This window comes from Aquila chrysaetos, chromosome 5 (genome assembly GCF_900496995.4).
Source record: "Aquila chrysaetos chrysaetos chromosome 5, bAquChr1.4, whole genome shotgun sequence".
Lineage (NCBI taxonomy): Eukaryota > Metazoa > Chordata > Aves > Accipitriformes > Accipitridae > Aquila > Aquila chrysaetos.
Window position 1 is genome coordinate 10708527 of NC_044008.1, and position 23674 is coordinate 10732200.

A 23674-nucleotide genomic window follows, 5' to 3' on the forward strand; every position below is an offset into this window, starting at 1 on the left:
GATGTCATGTACTTCAGAAAGCAAAACAGGTAAAAAAAACCATGAGTATCTCTATTTGACCAGACAAACCATCTAGCATGTCCTAGAAACAGTAAATTAAACATATATATCTGTGACATATGTATAGATGTACATATGCATGTATCTGTATGATTATATACATTTGTACACACACACACACACACACACATATATATGTAGTCATATGGTCATATATATGACTATGACATAGACTATATGACTCAGGAACTCCCTAGGGAAGTGTACAGCACAGTGTCCTCTACTTAGTAATCCATGGGGAATTTTTCCTGCATGCTCTTGTCTAGTCTACCCTTAGACTTCAAGCATAATGGCCTTCCACGGAGTAACTATATGTTGTATGACACAGTATTTCATTTTGCTTGTTTGAGCCTGTCCTCCCGGTAGCATCATCCATAACTAGACCGTGAGCATTAGTATTAGAATTGCAATTTGGACATCATGTCCGGTTCTCAACTGTCACTGAATTCAGTGGAAGAACAATTAAAATCATGCTCAGTTTGATGAATTTCAATTTGTAAAAGCACATGCTTTGAAGAAGTGCATATGTGAATGAAGCCAAGTTTCCATCTGCAGTTTGCCTGTATAGGTCTTCAGGATGCGTTGTGGGTTCAGTTCTTTTCATTTGCCTGTGAAGAGAGGGATACACAGTACGATTAGGAGTGGTCCTGCAGGCCTCCAGGCAATCGGCAAAGAAGAAATACAATTGGCAATTATACTTCTATTGCCTCTGAGCCTTTGGAATGAACTGGGAAAAGTGACTGGGCTTTTTATTATTTTCTTTAAAATTTGTTGTATACATTCAAGACAATATTTATTATCATCTGTAAAAAATAATCAAATTAGATCAATCTGGTTCATTACTTTTAGAGAAAATAATTATTAGTTTTGGTGAAGATAAAGAAATGCCTTTGAAATGATGATGAGTTCACAGGCAATTTAGCAATTCCTTGGATACTTTCTACCCAAGGAGAATTGCTCAAACTCTTTCATCTCGAAAGCATACAATATCATTTGTGCTTTACTCTTTTATTGTATTCAGTATGTTTGTGGGATTCATAGCTTCAGCTGGCATTTTTTGCTGCTTGCGTATATTTTTACCTTATTTGTACCTATTGTTACATAACTGATTCACAATATTTCACAGATGTAATTGCTCAGTATTGAGGGGAGGGTGCATTTGCTTAAATTTTCTCTAGAAGAAAGAAAAATGTAATTTTTATTCAGTTAAATACAACACCTATTTTTCCTCCTTTTGCCTGGGAAAGAATATTTAGTGGTTTGATGTAAAGCAGAGGTGATTGTTTTACTCTCTTACATTGTTTGACACTAGTAATGTTAATATATCAGTCCTGGGGAAAAGATTTTGACCTGTACAATAGCTTTAGTGAAATGAAAGCAGTCTTAAAAGATTAAATAGTGAAATGATCAAACTCCTTTGTCCTTGTTGACCCATAATACACATTTGAGCTTGAGTCTACAGAGTTGAAATGTCAGTTTAACACTTACATTTGGCAGTTTAAAAATAATGCTCGATATCTCACTTGGGGCAAGTTTTTGAAGGAGAATAGACCATTGCAATATCCAGTGAAGCTGAAATGAGGATGCAGTGCTGAGAATTTAGTAATGGTTCAATGTTTAAGTGTGGTTTTGATGCATAATTAAGACACACGAGTTTTAAGAAGTAGAGGCAGAGGTTGTTGTAGGGCTAGAGTGCCGTTGCTAAGTTGAGACTAGGAGAGCATCAAAATAGACAGGCTTATTACTGTTGTTGCTACAGGGCAAGAGGTTGCCTGTATAGGCAGGGACTGTTGATTGCTGCACAGCAGCAGAAACAGCAGGACGGGTGCTTACACCGCACCATTGACATGCAGCACTCAGGCTGAGGACGCATCCTTCCAGCACCTTCCCTGCCCCTACCTAGCCACAGTTTCCTCAAGCCCAACCCCTCATCCTTTGACCCAAGAAGTCTTAAACCAGATCTCGCAGGCTGTACTATTCCCTATGAGTTTTGATGTACTCCATTACTTCAGCAGAAAATCTCCAAAGTGCCTTCAGGAGACTTGAAAATGAGCCCTGAAACTACCAGCCCTGTCCTCCTTTTGCTTGTCATCAGCTCCAAGCAGGGCCTTCTTGTGGCTGTTGTCATCCTTGGGGTGACAGCGGCTTCTCCCCTGGGGAAACTGCTTTCCCTGGAGGGGCATGAATAATACTTCTAGAGCCGTAGTTGCCAGTAAGGGAATGTGGTATCATACACTTGTTTTGTTTGTCTTCCTGATGTTCACATACTGAATTCAGTATGTTAATGGTGATCATAAGAAACACACAAGTATACAGGTACTGGCTGATAAGAAATCATTTGTTTTAGTGTAGATAATGAGAAGAAATAGAAGCTGCTGCTAATCAGTACACATGCCAAAGCTAGCTTGAATTTGCCTTTATCTTCAAGGATTTAAAATAAATACATACATTGGATTACTAAAGCCAGCAGGCAATGAATGTAACGTGATCAGTTGTTCTGACTGGTTTATCCTTAGTTGCTCTCTACTTGTTACATTCAAGACCACGAATGCCTGTCCACAGGGGACCTGGATATGGAGTTTTGTTTGATACCAAAGGAGAGCAGAGTCCTTGCCCTGCCCTGTTCTCACACTCGCTCGCTCCTGGTCCAGTGCCATGTTCAGGAGGTCCCACCTTCCCTTCCAGTCCCTGCTGCCTGGACCAGTCACGCAGGACGTCGTGTTGGCTCCTGCTGTGCCACTGCTCACCAGTGCCCATCTCAGACATCCCCTGCTGTGGTCCCTGGGTGGCCCCTGGCACTCATCTCCATCCACCGCCTGGATCTCCAAGGTCTTCCCCACTTCCCACATCTCTCCACCAGCCAGGATCTTCACCTTCTTCTTTCCAGACCCCTTTCCAAGGCCACTTCTTTTGGGGATCCATCCTTTGAAGCACCTCCTCTTCTTTCTGCACCCACTAGCCCCCCAGTTTCCTCAATCAAAACTGTCTGTGCAGAAGCACATCGCATGATCACTCTACTAACTGGTGGTTCTGTCTCATTTCTCATTATTAACTGGAGGACTCAAGAAGAGTCACTCTCCTTTAGGCCGGTTATTACCAATATTTCAAACTAGATCATACAGGTTGCAGTTAGCAAGTAGCCACTTCTGTCTGAGGTGTTTCAAAGGTCAATTTCAAACATTCATGCACACACACACATATCCAATTATCTGCCTCCTGCTAGCATTCACAATTTATGTTATTTTTGCCTATGATAATACTAAGTAGTTTTTCTAGTTCTATTAAAACCAATAAAAAAGAACTACACATTTATCATACAAGTTCCCTCCAAGAACCTGCAGCTATAAAAGATTTGCTATTGAAATTGTTATTGCAGCTCTGCCATGAAGAAGGAACTCATGCACATGTCAAAAAAATGTTCCTTATGTCTCTTGGGGATAATGTAAATCCAGCTCTTGAATCAGAATTTTACATCAATAAAAAGTATGGAACAGTCAAGCAGGAACATACTTGTGTTACTATTTTATTACTTTACTCCTTTCCTGTAGCTTCTCTCTTACCCTATCTGATATAGAGTTGATTAGTTCTTGGTCTTCACAGATTGTTTCTTCTGTTTTTGCCTGGATGCTGTTTCTCATATCAAGTCCTTAAACAATGACTTGAGTTCCAAAAGCTTGTTAATAATATAGTAAAAAAGCTTATTATAATATAAATAACAGTTACAGTAAAAGCAATAGGGCCTGGCTTTAACATCTTATGTGAGTATTTATGTAAGCTGATTGGGCAAGTAGCTGCCAGATAATCACCATCACATTCTGAATGTACAGTATAGCTTCAATAACTGTTCATTCAAATTTCTTTTAGACAGCCCTACAGAGAATGACATAACCATGGGCCTAATCCTGCATTATTTATTTATAGGGCTATTTCTTTCTTCATGCACAAATTCTACATTTATTACAATAGACCTATTTGTGAGAATAATGCTACTTCCTTGATCAAGTACTGCAGACCAAATTTGTATACTTTGTGTGACAGTTACAGGTATGTTGGAGATGTGTAAGCATCAGCAGAATTACATTCTAAGGTACTGAGAAGAGTATTAATGATTTAAAAATATTTAATTTAAATTATTTAATTTAAAATTACTTAAATATGATTTTTTTTAAAAAAGGCAATTTTAGTTGCATATCATGGACTGTTCTCATTGAGATGTATGGTAGTTGTTACTGTGGCTCACTTCCCTTTCTCTGATTCATGTTGCAGATTTGCAAGTGTTGTTTAACCCTAGTAGGCAGCTAAGCCCCACACAGCCCCTCACTCATTCCCCTGCAGTGAGACGGGGGAGACATGGCTCTATCTCAGCCAAAATCAGTACAGCAAGTTGAACTGTACTCTTAAATATGACCAGGCACAAGTTTCCATCCCTATTTGATTAGATCTCTCTGACTCTACTCATAAATCACATTTAAACCTGCTAGATTTTTCTGATGGGTAGTTCCTAGCTCAAGTTGTGCCAAGACAGTGAATAGTGCTTGAGCTCCCAGGGAGGGCTACTTTGGGAACTGGAAACACCGCTCCGGCCAGCCTTAGCATCATAGGAGGGAGCCTGGTTGCTCTGAACCCAGCAGTGAAACTGGACTACCATTAATGTCAATCAGCAGACGTTCCTAAAAATGGGGTTTGTGCCTAATTTTATCACTGAACTTGGAAGGAGAAATATTTATTGAAAACAGAAATCCTGAAGTTTTTCAACTTTACTATTAAAATACCAGTCATTTCTAACAGGTAACTCTTAGTATCTCTCATTTGTCTAGCAGATACATAACCTGTACTTCTTAAAGTTGAATAATCCTAACATTTTTCATTAAAATCCTTTACGAAAGAGTTAGAGGGATATGAAAGTTTAAGAGTTAACACCCAGCCCTTGATACTTCACAGGTACTATCTCCTACAAATCTATTAGTGTTAGCAAGTTTTCTGATGCACAAACACAGTTAGCTTTACTAATAGCACTTATTGCTTACAAATCTCAAAGTTAATGTACAATACCATTATCTTTGCACCATGCCTTTTTAACATAAAGAAACTGAGGCTCAAATGGGCTAATTGGCTTGCCTGTGGTGGTCACCTGGCTGGCTGTAGCAGAAGCAGAACTACAACTCAGTTTCTGATGATGCCCAAATAATCCCCTTCACTTGAAGTACGCTATCTTTCAGTTCATTCTTCCCATTGTTGATAAGGTACAGCTGCCAGTTTGCTAAATTGAGAGAAAGAAAGTCCATTTCTGTTTCTAGGACAGATTTATAATTGTAGATGACAAATGAGGGGATCAATGCACATCTTTTTAGGTGTCTGAAAAGTAAATATCTTACCTAAGCTTGTATTATGGGCTCCTTTTCTAACGACAAGTGAAAGAAGGGTACCCCAAGGGACATGATTCATCTCACTCCAAATAGGTGTCAGCTGAGATGAACCATCCTAAGAAGAGCCTGCCTCTCTTCATTCATTAACTACTCAAAATTCCTAGGCAGCTTCCGAGGCAAGCATGACAGTTCTTCCCTGCAGACATGCTTACTGCTGTCCATGCTCTTTTCTTTATTGTTCTAAATATGTTCAAAATTTGATGAAAAAAAATGATGGTTTTATGCATTTTCATCTGTGGTTCAGATTATTGATCATTGAAACCAGCCAATAATCAAACAAATCTGCTCCACATACTTTTTACTGTGGTCCTGCAGCTATGGACATGCTATATGTCAGGAATTTGTACAAACATCAAGTTAACCTCCACAAAAGGAGCATAGCAAATGTTGGTTGAAATAAAATCATTCCAATAGTCAGAATTCTATAGTTCTGACAACTCTATGAAGGGAAAATATTTTGACATCTAATAAGAAATCAACAGTTTCTTAATCTCTCTGAATAGGTTACTATTCCCTGTAGAAAAACCAATACCTCTTGCTTAGAAGTTGTTGTATAAAATATTTTTTAGTAAATCAGGTAACTGGCACACCTAGTCAAACTTCTGCAGTGGTATTTATTTATTTGATTAAATATTAGAGCATCTATTTCCATCTCAGAAGACACCATTAAGAACTTGCAAACAAATCTATTTATACTGTAATTTAAAAACTGTGTTCTACCCTAATACTTCCTAGTGATACCAAATTACTGCTGTTGGTGATAAAAATGTCCATGAAACAATGGAAAATGTGAGAAACAAGAAAAAAAGAAAAAAAAACCAAAAAAACAACCAGCCTCCTTTTTTTGGGGGGGGGGGGGGGGAAGGTAGCAAGCTCTACATCACTACCATACTTTGGCATGGCTATGCCCTTTCACTTGTGCCTACATCTATGTTAACATAAAAACAGATTTAGGATTTCTTATGAAATAAACTTTTATTCCTGAAAAAATAAGCAAAAATTTCTTCAGTTTTAAATTAAATATTACATCAAATTAAAAATTTAGGATTGAAAAATTCTTTTGAAATTAGAAAGCTATTTATTTTGAAAAAAAGATGGAGAATTACTTCATTTTTTCCAGCTAAAACAATGCCAAAAATTTTAAATTAGTTTCTAAATAACTTCAATGATAATGAATATGCCTATCTGAAAACTCAATATATGACTGAAAAATTTAGCTCAGCTTGAATTAGAACATGAACACGTTGGTTCCAAGATAATATCATGGATTTACCTTACCTACTTATATTACGAAGAGCATAATGTCCAAAAACTTTTCTTAAAAGGAGAATTATACATATACAGTTGAAAAATAAGTACATACAGGAGATCAGAACTGCATAGCACTGGCCAGCATTTTGTATTCAGTTTTCTTAGTAACCAGGTTACATGACTTTCACAAATGAGATAATAGTGAGTAAATTCTTTATATTTGAATAATCACATAGTGTCAGAACTGTAAAATTACCCCAGGGTACAGAGGCTGGTTATTTGACAAACTGACTCCTAGTAGAACACATCAAGTAAAGATCTCACTCTATCCTATACAACAGAGTAGTGTTTTAAGGTCTTCAGTCATTCTCATTAAGAAGGCTTGACTTTTTACTGAAACAGTGGTGGTTGCTTACTGTGAGTCACAAAAACTTTCCGTTCCTGTTTTAATATCATCTTAAGTAGCATTGCCATCCGATGCATAACCATGGCCTTTGTTCATTCCTAGCATGCTTTCAGTGTTTATATTATCCCAATAATTCCATTATTTTCTGAACTGGACTCTAGTCCCTTAGTGGTGACATTGCTGGAGATCAGCCAGGGCTTCCTGAAGCAAGGGTAGACCCCCAGGGCAGTGCAGATCTATATCAGAAGAGCCTCTTCAGGGAGCCCCAACAGAGGCAGCAGGTTGGGGGTCCTCAGTTAAGAGTAACTTTTCTTTGGGTTTAGTGTTCTTTCTTTGTTGTGCTTTATAAATAAACCCATTCTCTCAAACCCACATTCTCCTAAGCACCAGGATGTGTGTATGCAGGTGATATGTCCAGAGAGCAAGGGATGCCAGTTATTGAGTTGTTTTCTTCTTATTCTCTGGTTTCTTAAGTTGGCCACCACGTGGTGGTCTTAGAGGTGCTTTTTGCACACTTTTAGAAGCTGATAGTGATTGTGATCTTTTATTTCTCCTCCCCTTACCTCTGTGAGTCACTGGAAAATGTTGCTGGGTTACTTTCTGACCTTTTTTTCCTTATCTCAGGGTCTCATGGCCTCAGTCCTGGTCTTTATCTTCCTGCCATTGTCTCTTTATGGTTTCAGGCTGCGCTTTGGTTTAGTAAGTCCTTTGCTAAAGTGTGGCTCTGCCCTGTCTTTTTTCTACTGCTTTCTCTTTCCTGAGCTGTGTTCTGAGAAGCCACATGTAAAATGTCTTGGGATCTTGATAACCTGCTAACCTATGTGCCACGAATCTCCTTTTCCTTCCTCCACTATTCCTTCCGGGAGTCCTACATACATAAATTCCCACTCATATTTCATTCATACAAGTATTAAGATTTCTATTATGTAGCTCCACTTGACAGAGCCAAGAACCTAATCTTGATGAGCTTCTCTCCCTTAACTCAGTTTTTCTTGCCACTTGAGTGGCAGCTAGGATACCACAGAGTGCTATGTAATTACTCTTTCTTTGATGTAGCAATGATGACTGGCCTTAATGGGGGATATTTTGATTGAAGAAAGAGAAGTGATGGAGAAGAGATAGGAGGCAGAACAGAAAGTCATGTATCAATCCTCCATTGACGTATAGACACCAGCACTCCTGGGGCTGGAGAGTCTGGGTCTTTCTTGGATCCACACTGTTGAGCTTGATCTTGGCAGTGATTCACTTTGTTAAAAGGAAGATCAGGCTGTGGGTATCTTAGCAGCAGCCAGTGGGCCTCCTCCTGCATGAGGTATGGGTAATTTCACTCCTCTGTAGAAGACAGAACATTAAAACTCAAGGCCAAGTGCAAGGTCCTGCACATGGGTCGGGGCAATCCCAAGCACACATACAGGCTGGGTCATGAGTGGATTGAGAGCAGCCCTGCGGAGAAGGACTTGGGGGTGTTGGTTGATGAGAAGCTCAACATGACCCAGCAATGTGCTTTTGCAGCCCAGAAGGCCAACTATATCCTGGGCTGCATCAAAAGAAGCGTGACCAGCAGGTTGAGGGAGGTGATTCTGCCCCTCTACTCCACTCTGGTGAGACCCCACCTGGAGTACTGCGTCCAGCTCTGGGGTCCTCAGCACAGGAAAGACATGGACCTGTTGGAGCAGGTCCAGAGGAGGGCCGCAAAAAGGATCGGAGGGATGGAGAAGCTCCCCTATGAGGAAAGGCTGAGAGATTTGGGGTTGTTGTTGAGGTTGTGAGACAGTTGGAGAAGAGAAAGCTCTGAGACCTTATTGTGGCCTTCCAGCACCTAAAGAGGGCCTACAAGAAAGCTGGAGAGGGACTTTTTACAAGGGCATGTAGTGATAGGACAAGGGGTAATGGCTTTAAACTGAAAGAGGGTAGATTTAGATTAGATGTAAGGAAGAAGTTCTTCCCTGTGAGGGTGGTGAGGCACTGGCACAGGTTGCCCAGAGAGGTTGTGGATGCCCCATCCCTGGCAGTGTTCAAGGCCAGGTTGGATGGGGCTTTGAGCAACCTGGTGTAGTGGAAGGTGTCCCTGCCCCTGGCAGGGGGTTGGGACTAAGTGATCTTTAAATGGCCCTTCCAACCCAAACCATTCTACAGTTCTATGATTCTGTGATTTTTTTTTATTTGGAAGTACGAAAGAAATTTTAACACTAATAAGTTATGTCAGTTTTCTTTTAATCTAAATTAAGAGTTGTGCTTAGAGTCTAATTGTTTTGACAATAGAACAGTATTTTATACAGACTTTGTTTGACATGTTTGTTGTAGTAACTTATACTCTTAAGGAGACTAGAAACTAAGTAATACAGAGAGAGTGATTCTTCAGACACACACTGTAACTTCCACAGGAACTGTATGCTTGCATCTCATGACATGTCCCTCTTGCCCCTCCAAAAGAAAATTTCAAAAGCAAATATCACTCCATTCTCAGTTGTAACTAATAGAAGCTGGACTAAGAGAACTGCATTTGTGTAAATGAGAATAACTTTTTCCTCAAAAATAGAAATTGAAAAAAAACCCCACTGAATTCTGAATTTACCAGTATTAATAAATATAGAATGCAGACAGGGATATACTAGTCTAAATTCATACCTGACATTAAACCCCTATGAAAATAATGGTTTTACCATTCATGAAGGAGAGAGCAAAGAGAAATTCCTGCAGCCTCATTGTTTAGTGATCTTTAGGTGAATCTTTAGGTGACTTTGACTTAAATAGACTTTTTCATTCTACCATGTATATATTATTACAAGTTTTTTTAAAAAAATCTGAATTTGCAGTAAAGTGCTTTTAAAAGTGGATTTTTTTGTGAATACAACCTGATAATGAAATGTTTAAGACTTTCAGTTAAATTAGAGCTCTCTACAGCTTATCTCTCTAGCAAAATCATTCTAATCTTTCATATAACATTACTGAAAGCAAAGTAAGTACACTATGCTCTATAGCTTCAGAGAACAGTACGTTTTGAAAAACATTTATTTTTCTGAAACACTGAATAATTACAATGAACCACAGCATTTTGTTCAGCATGGTATAACTGATCATCTGTCTGTAACTCTAATGTAATATAATGTTTGAGGATGTAGTAGTGGTGAAAGCACTATAAATTTATTATTTCTATCACAGTTATTTTCATAAACAGTAACTCTAATCTTCATTTGACTTGCCAAGAGCTTCAATTCAGGTCATACAAATACATCCAGGTCATACTTGTTGCCCTAGCATAGTTCACACTGAAGGGTGATCTAGAGAATACTGTGCCAATATACATATAAAACTGAAAGCAGACTAAATTAGAGAGGTGTTTAGTATTGGGTTGATAACTGCAGTTGTACCAATCAGTGTATAGCTGCCTGTAAATGCCAAGTACACTCCAAATACAAAGTTGATTTGCTCTGGCTGTACTTTTATAAATGCCATTTCATAGTAGCAGCGTAGCAGCCATGAGGCACAGGCAGGTCCATTATATCATTTCTATTTGATGAACAACATATCCATTTTTAAGAATTGTGAGTGTTGTCTATATCATAATTATTGTAATAATGGAAAATATTCAGCCTGGGTGTGAATGACAAATGGGAGAGGAAGTTAGGGTGTCTACAAAAAATAATGAGTTTTGGTGTGATTCATGCCCAGCAGTACAGGGAAATACATTAACACATTGACTTTCATCAACCTATTTTTAACTATCAGAAAGGTTTAGAAATAAAAGAAAAATAACTGGAGAACACAGACCATAAAGTAATTTAGTGTTGAATGTCAGACTGCAAGATGATACTGTTTCTCATTGTTCTGAGTGCACATTTAACTTTTATAGCACTTTCTGGGATTTCAAAGTAATGTTTCTGAATTTTAATTCTTCTGTGAACTAGAAAGATACTAACATTCACATTCTACTGATTGAAGCTGCTAGCCTAGAGAGTCCAATTTTCTATTCCTCTGTGAGCATTGGACCAGTGAAAAATGCAACTCAGACTGACATGTTTATTTTGCATAAGAGTAAACAATACAAACTATGAAGAAGCAGAGAATAAAGCCCACCAATCTGTCTGTATAACTGTGGTGTAACCAAAACCAGAGGCTCTATTCTAATATTGTAATCTCTAAGTCTTTTTAAATTCCAGTAGGAGAGCATCTCTGAGACTCTAAAAAATGGAAAAATAATATTTTTCATACATGTGTAGTCTGATTTTTTGGAAGTAATTACAAACTCTTAGTGACACAGCAAACAACAGATTTACCACTTCTCAGGCACCTTGGGTATACTGAATAGAAGACTCTGCAGTGTCACAGTATATGCAAAGTCACTAAGATTAACTTTATAATAGTGTACATTGTGTTACAGGTGGGAATAAAATTCAAGAGGTCTTCAGTGGCTCAGTTTAGTATTTCTGTATTTGAAGCAACTACATTGGGACTCATATTCAGAAAAATAAAATCCTTTGATGATCTTCAGATTCCTTTCAATTTCAACTTTAATCATGCAGCCAGCTCATGTCTTAAAGATGAATCTGAAGAGGACAGGAAATGTGGAAAGTAATGGAAGATGGGTGGAAACTGAGATATATATTGTGTCTTCCAGTTGACAGTCAGAAACTCTAATACCAAGACCTATTCTGTCTGCATATTTTAGAATTCGTTTTGTGCTTTTTTATCAATAGGAAAGTTATATATACAACCACATTCAATTCAACAGTACAGCTTTATCACCCAGGTGGTGGACTGAAGGATGTATTTATTGAAAGCAGCCACCCAAGCAGAGTAGGAGCTCTTCAAATGTTTTTTTTTTTTTTTATATATATATATATCCTTGCAATATCCTCATGAAGCAAAGAAATATTTCTGCCCTTGATCACTATTAAGGAAGCAGACATGAAAAAGAAATTATACAAGAATGTCTGGGATAGTTGTGGGAACAGATGCTATAGCCTTTCCAACTCCAGTCCATGCCCAACCCCCACAGACGTCATTGACACTTTGGTTATTTTGCTGTGTTTCCCCTTCTTTCAGATGCTTTTTCAGACCATATAGTCAGCTTCTCTCTCAAGGCTGCAGGGTAAAGGAACAAACCACTCTCCAACCAGCTCTGTATGAAGTCATGGTATCTAAATAACTGATAAGTGCATGGTTCCATGGAGTAAATGAAAATAACAATGTTCAAGATCTTAATGCAAATCCAAGGACTCACCAGTTACAGAGAAGGAACCTAGAAGTAGCTCTTCTGGGTCTAAGATGAGATAGTCTGAAGCACCAGCATAGGGTATTTGCAATTTTGCTATATTGTTTCTGTGGATGAATAAATCATTTAAGTTTTCAAGTCTAACAACATCCCTAGTATAAAACTGACTTCAGAGAAAAAGTAGTCATTTATCTGGTATTCTCCTGCAGCATGTGTTTCTCCTAAAAACTCTTCTGAATATGAAAACACAATGTTATAAATAGTGTAAGGTTGTGGCTCTGAATCACTCTTATTACTGACATTTGAGGGAAGCTGTCATTTCTATAAAATTTCTAAACTCCATGTCATTCCTGGTGTACAAAAACACAGAGCAAAGTTTGGTCCAAAGCTATTGTACAGCCAGTATCTAATAATTTGATTTTTTTTTAAAAGAGCATTTGCATCAGGGTTTTGCATTAGTGCAAGTCAGGAGTAAAGCTAATGGAATTCCTAAAACTAGTGCAAGCGGAAGAAGAACCAGTATCTGGGTTCATGGCAGGGACCGTTCACAGCCACAGTCCTTGAACAGCATCTCCAAAGAAAGAATCCTCAAACCATTGGCCATGAACATGGATTGTATATGCACTAAAGAGCTCCACTCCTGAGTTAATACGTTTGACATAACCATGATATCATCTAATCTTCACTGTTAATCAATAAAAGCAACAATTTTAGTGTCAAGGATTCTGTATCACCATAGCGTAGCAAATTCAGTGGTAGGAAATACTTTGAAAATTAAGGATATTTTGTTATTTGTTGGATCAAGACCATAGTTGGTAGTATTTTTTGATCACTCTCTGTAAGTCTGTCTTAGATATCTTTTCTTTATCATAACTCCTGCAAGAGGCAATAACACAATGATTCACTTTATCAGCTCTCAGATCTTTCTTACAGTTTAGTTTTAAATAGGATGACAGTTGATTAGCTTAATTAATCATTACTTAATGAGGGCAGAGTCTACCCAAAGGAAATACATCAAAGTACCTGTGCCAAAAAGTAGGAGAACAAAGAACAATTGTTTTTGTTTAAGTTACTCCTAAATACTGTGATCTATGATACAGGATGCAATTATATCTAACTTTTAAAAGTAAATGTAAACCAAGATTTTAAAAGAAGCTATGAGTTTTAGACACCTGCAGGTTTCAACAACATCCATGGAACTAATTTCTGATCATTTGATATTGCTGACTTTTTCATTGTTGCTAAATATTTCTCCTCTTCCTGAAAAAACAGATAAATAGTTTGATTACATACCCACGCAAATACAGATGTTCAAAGAGATAAGGAACAATTATTCATTATTCCTCAGTTAGACCAAATCAGTTAATTCATGGAATGCACTCTGAACTATTTATGGACATACAGACAGAGAAGTTTTAATACCCTTAGAATCGGCTATTTCTGCTTTCTTTGATACATAAAGATACAGCAGATGTAGATAAAATATTAGCATAGTCTAGAAAGCAAAATTTAACTGTTTTACACAGAATTACAAAATAGTTGAGGCCGTAGAGCACCTCTGGAGATCACCTAGTTCAAGCTCCCAGTTCAAAGCAGGGTCAGTGAGAGCAGGTTGCCCAGGGCTGTGTCCTCTTGGGTTTTGAATACCTCCAAGGACAGAGACACCACAACCTCTCTGGACAATCTGCAATTTTGCAATACTTGTAAACATGGAAATATTTAAGATTAAAAAGTGCCTTATTTTATAGAGGCAGTTGAACATTAGTAGTGAGCTACATTTTGCACTTCTTGATTGAGCAACTATAAAACATTTCACAAGACTGAACAGGGAGCAATACCAACATAGTCCTTGTTATTATGGAAGCTTTTTTTTCCTAACAGCTGATCCACATATGGTGTTTATAAAACTAAATAGTCAGCAATTAGAGGGCTTAGTTGTTTACCATGAGCAGTAAAAATTATCAGCAGAAGATTACTAGTTCAAACCATGTGGTCAGTCCAAGCAAGTTTCAGTAGACCAGCTCCTCATATTTGGACACAGGTTTACTCAGGCTCCTGAGAAATTATATATGGTGTTGTAAGCTCAAGTCTGGCCCTAGGTTTGAATCTGAACTCATCTTTTCCCAGGTTATTAAAACTTTCTACCCCAAAATTCTCTTCCCCCAAATTTCACAGATCTTCCAGGATCAACAAAACATGCTGAATGCTCCCCAGGGACCCCAGGTAATTATTTCAAGTACTTTCATCCCTGAACTGATAGAAGCTACTTCTTAATAGTCCCTGACTCCCCACTGTTAAAAGCAGATTTCAAGTTTCACCAGTACTTAGCTTCCATTTCACAAGCTGTCAAATGACTAGTCAAAATGTCAGGAAAAGGAAATCAGTTCTGCAGAGTTTTCTGGTTTTATTTTTATCAGTTAACAGATAATTGGCCTACTTGTGCCTAAAGAAAAATAATAAATGTTAACACTTTACTAGTTGCTAAAAAGAGCCTGGCAATTTTGAACAACATTAAGCTGCATGTGTTAAGTATGGCAATATGATGCAATACAGCAAAATTCCACCCTCTGCTTCCCGTGAGGGTTTTGGTGAAACGTGGGCCCTTCCTCACTTCTGCAGCATAAGCACTGACCCTCCCTCCAGGAGCAAGCTCTTCATTTAAGCATTGAGAGCAGCAACTATAACAAATACAGGAGACTGAGATATTTATTTGGTACTTATAAAGAAGAACACAATGGCTATACTGTGTCAGAGGAAAGGTATGCTTAGATTTTGATAACATCTCCAACTGTGGTCAATAACAGGCATATGGAAGAATATATGAACACAATAGGCTTCTTTCTCTCTTTCAATACAGTGGGACTGTAGCATGGGGTTTTTTAAGGGAAAGTATGGTATTAATCTAGCTAAATGTGGATATCTCCATAGCATTTACAAATGTATGAGGTTCCTTCTCTGGATTAATCATTTTGTAATCAGTGGAAAATTATAAACTTCTTCTGATTCCAGGTTCTAAATGTCACCATAAAGTAGATACCAAAAAGACTGAGCAAATCATGTGTGTCAGCACACTAGTGGAGCAGGGAGGAGGTCTTGATGTATAAAGCTGATCTACTGACTGTGGGAGCTGATATTGCTAAAAATAAGTCATTGCTCACCATCAATGCAGGATGTAGCTGTCCCAATAAAATAAAAGAAAAAAAATGCTGGAAGAAATTATGGATTCGATTATCAGGGCAATTACTAGTTCTTCTTCAGTCAGCAAAGCTGTCATGGAGCAATGTAAATTTTCCTGTTTCCCTGTTTGTTCTTTGTCTACTAAACTGGTCATTTGAAGCATACAAAGTTTTGGAAATGTGAATAACATGTCCTGACTACCAAAGATCAGTTACAGAATGTGATTGGGTTTTGGGCAAAAAACTTTTTTATCACCAGTCTCCTGTGACTTCTCGGTACTTTTTTTTTCTCTTTTTGTTGATTAGACTCACATTCCTCCTAAATGTTTTCTTTGGAACATTATTTTTTTCCAGCAAAAGGTATTTAGCAGTTGCTACTTACTTAAGAAAAGAGAAATCAGCTTCTTGCCTAAAAACTCTTTCCTTGGACCCCAGGGCTATCAGTCAGATCAATTAAGTCATGTTTAAATTGCTTTGATTTTAAACATTCATGAATCCACAAGGCAGCCAATAAAAAGAAAATACCCCTATACTGACAGCTTAAATGGATCTCTGTGTGAGCCAAGGCTGTTGAGATTCAATTTCCTTTCAGTCTGCTGCTTTGTTCACGCGTGCTTGGCCTTACTGACCAAGTGAGTGACTGCAGTGCCATTGCACTCAGTAGTGAACCTCTCACTAGTGGAAATTAGACTTGATTTCCAAATTGCAGCACTGCAGTGGTACTCAGCTAGGCTCTTCCTGCTGGTCTTTTAAATCAAAGCAAGTTGTTGATGATAGCCTTACTGCTCCCCTGGTAAATTTTCTTCTGAAGCCATGCAAGCAGGATGTGATAGACCTTGGACGGTAGCTGGATAAATTTTGTCAACACAGCTCTTTTTTTTTTTTCTTTACAAAAGAATGTTAACCACTTTCTCAAATATCTAAAACTTTCTAGTTTTATTCTTGTTCATTGCCAGTACATAGAAGTGGTGGCTTGGCTCGTCTTACTCAAGAGGTTCGTACCATCTTACTCAACATGCTATGCCACGATAGCATTATGAAGGCACACATTGATAGGAAAACAAAAATAACTTCAGTTCCTTCCTTTATAGAAGCATTCTAAAGACAGAGTGCATGCTATTATATTTGTATGGCAGAAAATCAGGGGGAGCTGCATTTATTCATAATTGCTGCTGCTTTATTCCAGAGGAACTGAGCTTAAAACCAGATCTGCTCTAACAAGCAAAAGCAGCATCATACTTTTGAATGATGGCTGGTAAATGAAAGGGGCTAAATTTTAGGAAAAGACAAATCTATTTTGGCAGTAAGCAGCTGGCTTTACTGCCTTCTGAGCATCACTTTTTAGTCATTCTGCATAGTCTGTATTTCTGTAAATTGCTGCAGAAAAAAAGATAAATTCTTACTGAGAAAAGTTATGAGCAAATCTGGTATTTCAAATCCTAATTCATGAAATCCTGTGGAAATTTTTGTAATATAAACTTATAGTCTTTATTTCTCATATTCTTTCATTGTCAAATAATTTCATCTGCTTTATTCCATGAACAATTCTCATTATATTTTATTTAGCAGCTTGTTTTCCTATAAGTTTATCTCCACATTTCACTTCATTATTTTTCCCATTTGTTATATGCAACAGCACAGGATTTTGAAATAAAAATATGACCCAGTTGAAGACTTGGTTATATCTGTGTAAGTGGTAGCAAGCTAAGTGTTTGTGGTTTTCCTTGCTGTGTGGATGATGTGGTTTTCAGATGTTTTGTAATACATTGCTTTTAGAGGACTATTAAGAATTCAGTATCTTGTCCCATTAAGCAATTTTTTCCTCTAGAGCCTGAAGCTTGGATTTTGTCATTTGTACATTAGTGAGAATCATAGAATCATAGACTCATAGAAGTTAATCTCTTTGGAGTCGTCCTTATGACTAACTACTTCAAAATATGAATGCAGCTCTCAAAACCTGAGTTGTAACTCCCAGATATGGATCTACAGTTTGCTTTTTGTAAGCATTTTACTGTAACCAAAAGATTTCTCATCTTATCAGAATACACCTCACATGATTTATAGAGGGATTGACTCTGCAAATACTGAGCATAAAACTTCCTTATAGTGATACCTTCCTCCATATCAAGTCTCCTGGCTCAGTCCTGGGATACCTGGAAGACACAACAGATTAGATCAGTAAACAGTATTTTTCAGCCTGTTTATCATAGCTCTGTTCCTATCTTCCACAATGAATTATGTTTAGCTGTTTTGTCACTTTTTCATAAGAGAAGATATGGAAGAAGAATTTAAACCTGAGTATTTCCAGGCTGATGTTTGAAATGTGGAGGTACATTTTTCATTTAAAATCAATTTGCCCAACTGCCTTCATCTTGTTATGTTTTCTTAAGTGACAAAGTAAAGAAAATGTATTTTAATTACCAAATTACATTCACAAATTTAGTCCCATTTTGAGGCTCAGCTTCTTAACAGCAATGTGCCACTGTAGGGAACAGTTATCTTCCAAGACCATGGCTGGCCAGGAAATGTCTGATATATAAAATGTTTGGTTCCTTGCCATGTTGGTAAGTGTGCATGTTTTTGATATTGCAAAAGTTTTTCAGTATCATGCAACCCAGACTGTGGAGAGTGCATGTATAGTTTGAATCAGAAAGGAATTAATCTCCTGACTTGTTTCAACAGGTAAGTTATAGCTGATGGGACAATAACATTCAACAGTCTAATCTGTGTGAAGTGAAAGGTCTTTGCTAATGTGTTGTGCCATTTAAACAGCATTCACTGAATGTCACATCAAATCTTCTTGTCAAAGTGGTCTTTCTGATGCCTTTGTCAAAATCTGAGCACTTGACCTCATGCTGCTTTTGCCTTCTTAGGAATGCAGGTGCTGGAATGGAATGGCATCCCCTTGACTGGGAAAACTTATGAAGAAGTCCAGAGCATTATTATTCAACAGAGTGGGGAAGCAGAAATATGTGTAAGACTGTGAGTTTTTCCCCATCTTTCTGTTTCCATTTTTTTTGGCTTTTCATGGCTTTTTTTTTTTTTTTTTTAAATTTACAGTTGTTAAGGTGGAACCTTTGTTATCACAAAGCATCAATGTAATAATTAGCAAGAGTTCACTGTGAGTGTGGGAGGTCTGTTTGTTCTTTTTTCTTTCTAAAGTCATAAGAAAAGATAAGCTGAGGCAGATGTTAGTAATTATGCTTTTATAAACAATGATATATCTATTGTCAGGCCACAATCTCCTCTCATTGGTACACATACAATTCACTGAATTTACTGGTGTTAGAGAAAGATGATAATTTAGCACTAACTTGACTTTTACTGAAATCTGTATCCTTTAGATAAAAGTCATTTAAGCATCACGAGAAATGTATAAACTTACATTCAATCCATTAAAGATTTCACCTTAAAAGAACTTTTTCTTCTCAGCTCTTTGACAGCATTGCAAATACAAACAGCTAAGAAGGGGCCATGCTTGGGAGCTGCTTTCTGTCATGAACCACTATTCATTTATCTACTTAATATAATAATGAGGGTATGAGGAAAGAGTTTCTTTTGTCTCAGGCTTCTCATTGCTTTCTTTAGGGACCTGAACATGCTCTCAGACTCTGAGAATCCCCAGCACCTGGAGTTGCATGAGCCAGTGAAGGCAGGTAAGCGACAAGCTGTTGCTTTGATACTGTAGGACCAGATAACAGCTGAAAATTGGATGTGATGTAAGCTAGGATATTACCATTGTAAGCTCAGGTGTTACATCCCAAATCTTGCTGTGGGCAGAAAGGGGACCACACCTTATATACAAAGCCGAGCATTTATTGTTGGTTATTACTATTAGCCCAGTTCAATCCATACTGACACAGTCTACACCATCTCATTAATACAAAGGAAATCTCAGTAACAATACGGCAGCTAACATTTGTTATTCAGGGAAAACCTCCCGCTAGCTACCCCTTCATCTATACATGCCACAGAAAACTGTGGCATAATGGTCCCCCTTCAGCAGCCGCGGGCAGAGCTTTCACTCCAGGGACATTGCAGCAAGTCGACAATGTCCTGAGGAATTTGCTGGGAGAGTGTGATGTTTGTGGAGAGAGTTTTTGACTCCTCCTTGCTGGGAGGTGGATGATGTTGATGATTCCTTCCTCTTCGCTTCAGGATCTGCTTGGGGCCTTTTTTAGCTTTTCTAGCATGCCGTGCTCTTTCCTCACCGGTCAGCAGCTCTGCATTGCATAAGACTTGACTGGATATTGTACACTTCACATGTGATATATTCTTGTTCTTTGTTCCTTCTGTTGCCCCTAAAATTTATTTTGCCCAGGTCCTGAGTTTGCATCAGTGCCAGTAACTGACCAGAAAGTTGCTGGTATCCCTGGGGCCTCAGCTATCGTCGTGTGCCCAAACCTTGCTGTCACCCCAGGCCTGTGCTCCTATAAGCTGCATTATTAATCTGGAGTCAGAAATTAATCAGTCTACACAGTGCGATTAGTGTTGTGCCTTTATATATCAAAATTATGAAGAATGGGCATTATACCATACAATTATCCAAGGTGAAACGTAATTCAGACAAATTAAGGTCATAGCCATCTTGTCATTAGACAGTTGTTGTTGCAGCCAGACCAGCTAAAATAAAGCTCCTAGCAAACTGGAGCAAGTCCGAATAACACACAACAAGCCCTAAGGCCTATGTTAGCATGATACAAGGCTTGTGGCCTCTCATTAGTAATGAAAATATAGTATTTACTAGGATACAGGGATGCAATAGGAAGTAGTTTGTGTGACATTTTGTTATGTGACTCCTAAGATGGCAGTGGTTTTGGGGGGGGGATTCCCTTCTGTTCAGTCAATACCATGACTGCAAGCTCCAGTCATGGTATTGGTCGTATCTAATCTAACTTTAAACCATATCCACAACCTTACTTGTAATGTAGCCCTTCAGCAAGCTCAGTGCAGATTAAAAGTGTTTCACTCAGCATCTCATGGGTCCATTCTGAATTCTGTGTTTTGTGGCTACTCTTTTATCAATCAGTACACAAGTTACCTGGATTAAATCCTCTGTTTTCTGACCATGTAACTCTTCCCATCTGTTAATATACTTACCATCAAGCTACCTTTTGTTGAAAATGGATGTTATTGATATTAATTGAAAGCAAACACTGAGTCTGACAGAGCTTTGAGGCAGAGCTACCCACAATTTTTTTTTTGTAGTGAGCAGATCAAAAACACCAAAGGCATTCATAGCCACTGAAATTGGGTTTTGAAAGGATAAAAGCTAGAATGAAAAATATTCTTTATTAATGGAGAAAACTCAAAATGAGAAAGAACAGAAATAAAACTAAATTATCCCATTCTTGCAGGCATGCTTCCTCCTAGTCTAGCAATCTTCTAGTAGTTTCTTAGTTGGAACAACTCTGTAGAGTCCCTTCTGGCTGCCAAGCCAAGTCTTTCTTGCCATCACCTCTGAGATTTTGCAGACTGCTTTGGAAAGGATAAGGCTAACGTATTGCCTTAAACCTCTCATACTTCTGAGAACCTGGGAAGCAAGCTGAGCCTAGTATCCTTTGAACTCTATGCACTTTAAGGCACACATGAAACTTACTTCACCTCATTTCTCTAATAAATGGAGATTGCCATCTACAAAAGGTAAATTCTCCCTACTCCTTCCTGGGCAGCAGGGAGGGCAAGCAGACTCCTACCACAGATGCCTCACATAGGTGTGTGTAATAAGGAAAGATGAATCAGGGCTTTTACTCTTCATTTGATCTCATTTTATTCTGCTTTGATTAATTTGCAGTGCTAAAGTTTTGAGCTCCTTTTCTCTTTATTTTTGTATAAATTATCTCAGAGGCAGAATTCAGTTTTATTGAATGTCCAGTTGATGGGAAAAAAAAAAAAAAAAGTTGAGATTAAAGCTTGTTACAACAAAGTTCAGATACTTGGTGAAACTGGACCAGTTCCAAGCAGTGCAAGTTAGCATAGGCCAGTATTTAAAACTGTAATTTGCTCCAGGATGATTTAGCATGATCAGCAAGGCCTATTTTTCTTCAGCTGGAGAATAACCTTCTCAGAAAGCTTGTGAGATGAGTAACAGTGGTTGACAGCATATTAAGTAGAAAGACTGGAATTGGGATGTTGATGTTGTGGGGGAGATGTCTATTTTTTATAGGTTGCCTTTTGCATCTTCAAAGTATACCAGCAGATGATATGAAAATTTGTAAAGATCATTATCTTGTCCCTGTACCATGGCAAGATGGATCTGAATGTGGTAGCAATTACCAATATAAAGCTGTTTTACTTTAATCCAGTAGATAAAGCCAAGTCCCCAGGGGTTGATCCCAAGCAGCTTGCTGCAGAGCTCCAAAAGGTTTCTCTACAGCAGTCGCCTCTAGTTGCTTCCTCAGGAGTGGAAAAGGGATCTCATGTTCACTCTGGAACCACTTCTGCCACCTCCAGCGCTGTTCCCAGCCCTGGTCAGCCTGGTTCTCCCTCTGTGAGTAAAAAGCGGCACAGCAGCAAGGTAAGAAACTTCTTAGTTATGCAGCAAAAACATTTTGATGACAAGAAGAAACTGACTATTTATCTTCTTTAATGTAGCAAGAAATCACAGCACATATTGATGAATTCATTTCCATACAAGTGTTGAGTATTACTGTTCAGCTGTAGAATTTGGAAACAAGGAAAGGAAATTATGCGATTTATCCAAGGTTATAAAAGATTGGGCCCTCTCTGAAACTAGATTTCATGAACTTAATATTATTGTTTTTAAACAAAATAATTGCTCTTTTCAGTCTTTGTTGCTGTTGCTTTTTAAGTGCATCCTACATGATGTTGAGATACTAGTTCCACAGAGGAAGCTGGTATTACTAAGACCATAATTTCCCTCTCTGTACTAAGCTACTGTTTGAAGTGTTACAAGCTGTGAATAATCATAGCAATTCTAAGCATTTCTCTGAAAGCCAGGGAAAGAATGAAAAATAAATTTACCATCAAAATGTGTTTTGTCACTAGCTGATGCCTGTGAACTTGTTAAGCATAGTTTCTCATTTTCTTTGCCACATCCTGTCCATTTCTCAGCCGAACTTTTTTCTCCTTGTGCACCCACCTGCACACCTGGAAAGGGCAGAGTGGGAATTTGGTAGCATTTTTTCACAGTTGAAGCTGGAAACTAGATCATAAAGTCATCTGTCACATTTTTGCATTTTGTGTCACAAAAGTTAACACCTGAAGTGAAAATCAATGCTGTGAAGACTGCATTTGCTTAAGCAATTTGCAAGACAGCTAAAGCTGATTGCTATCCTGAATACTCACTGTCTTACTATTGGAAGCAAAGCGTCACATTGCAAACAAGGTGCTTTCTAGGTGTTTATTTCTCTGCATTTTTATTCCTTCTTGGGACTGTCAGGTTCCTACTGCATTATTGTTATGTTTGTATTTTTGTGCTGTTGAAGCTATGGCTGTGAGTTGGACACAAAAGTGTTAGGTACTGTACAAACAAAAACCAGAAATGGTGCCTGCTGATTTCAGATAGCTCTTCAATACGCTTACATAACTTTCATGTGAGAGGAAACACAAAAAATATCTCTTTCATCTAGCAATTTAGCAAAAACTGCAAATGTCCTTGTTGATCAGTTTGTTTTGGATAGTAATTCTGCCTGGCCACAATTCCCATAGCCTTTTTATGAACTAATTCAGGTCTATGATGCACAAATTAAATCCATAAGCCAAGATTTACTGCACCTAACTTCAGGGATGGGGCAGAATTGCCTAATCATCGGGTGAATAGTTAGTTGGTTTCATTACACCTTACTCTGGATATTATGTATATCTACATACGAACTAGTTTGCCCTGTGCTTTATGTTTACTAGTGAGAATAATGCACTTCTGAAGTACAATTCCTGAGACTGGATGAAACCTGCCGTTGAAGTGCATGCACTGCATGGGAAGGAGAGGGCAGGGCTCTTAGTGCAGGTGTCACTGTCTACACTGAAACCCCTTTCATTTGGTTAGGTGAATCACACTCCTAAATCCACTGCATAGTTTATGGAGATCCATAAATCCTTGGTGGACAGCGTATCCTGGAGAAGTGCCCCTCTCTGTCCACATGAGAAGACTGGCACTGTAGCAGGTCACCCAAAGTTA

The 23674-nt window shown here is 38.2% G+C and overlaps 1 protein-coding gene across 11 annotated transcripts in view; it reads left to right on the forward strand.

The window, feature by feature from the left end:
- The window catches only part of PCLO (piccolo presynaptic cytomatrix protein), a 396208-nt gene that overhangs the window by 285669 nt on the left and 86865 nt on the right, over positions 1-23674 (forward strand). For 10 of the 11 annotated variants that reach the window (XM_030013412.2, XM_030013405.2, XM_030013406.2 and 7 more), the window contains 3 exons: positions 18408-18516; positions 19123-19190; positions 21840-22051. In XM_030013412.2, the coding sequence (XP_029869272.1) occupies positions 18408-18516; positions 19123-19190; positions 21840-22051 (389 nt within the window). Of the gene's footprint in view, positions 1-18407; positions 18517-19122; positions 19191-21839; positions 22052-23674 lie in introns of those variants that run through there. The other variant, XM_030013414.1, reaches the window with a different exon arrangement.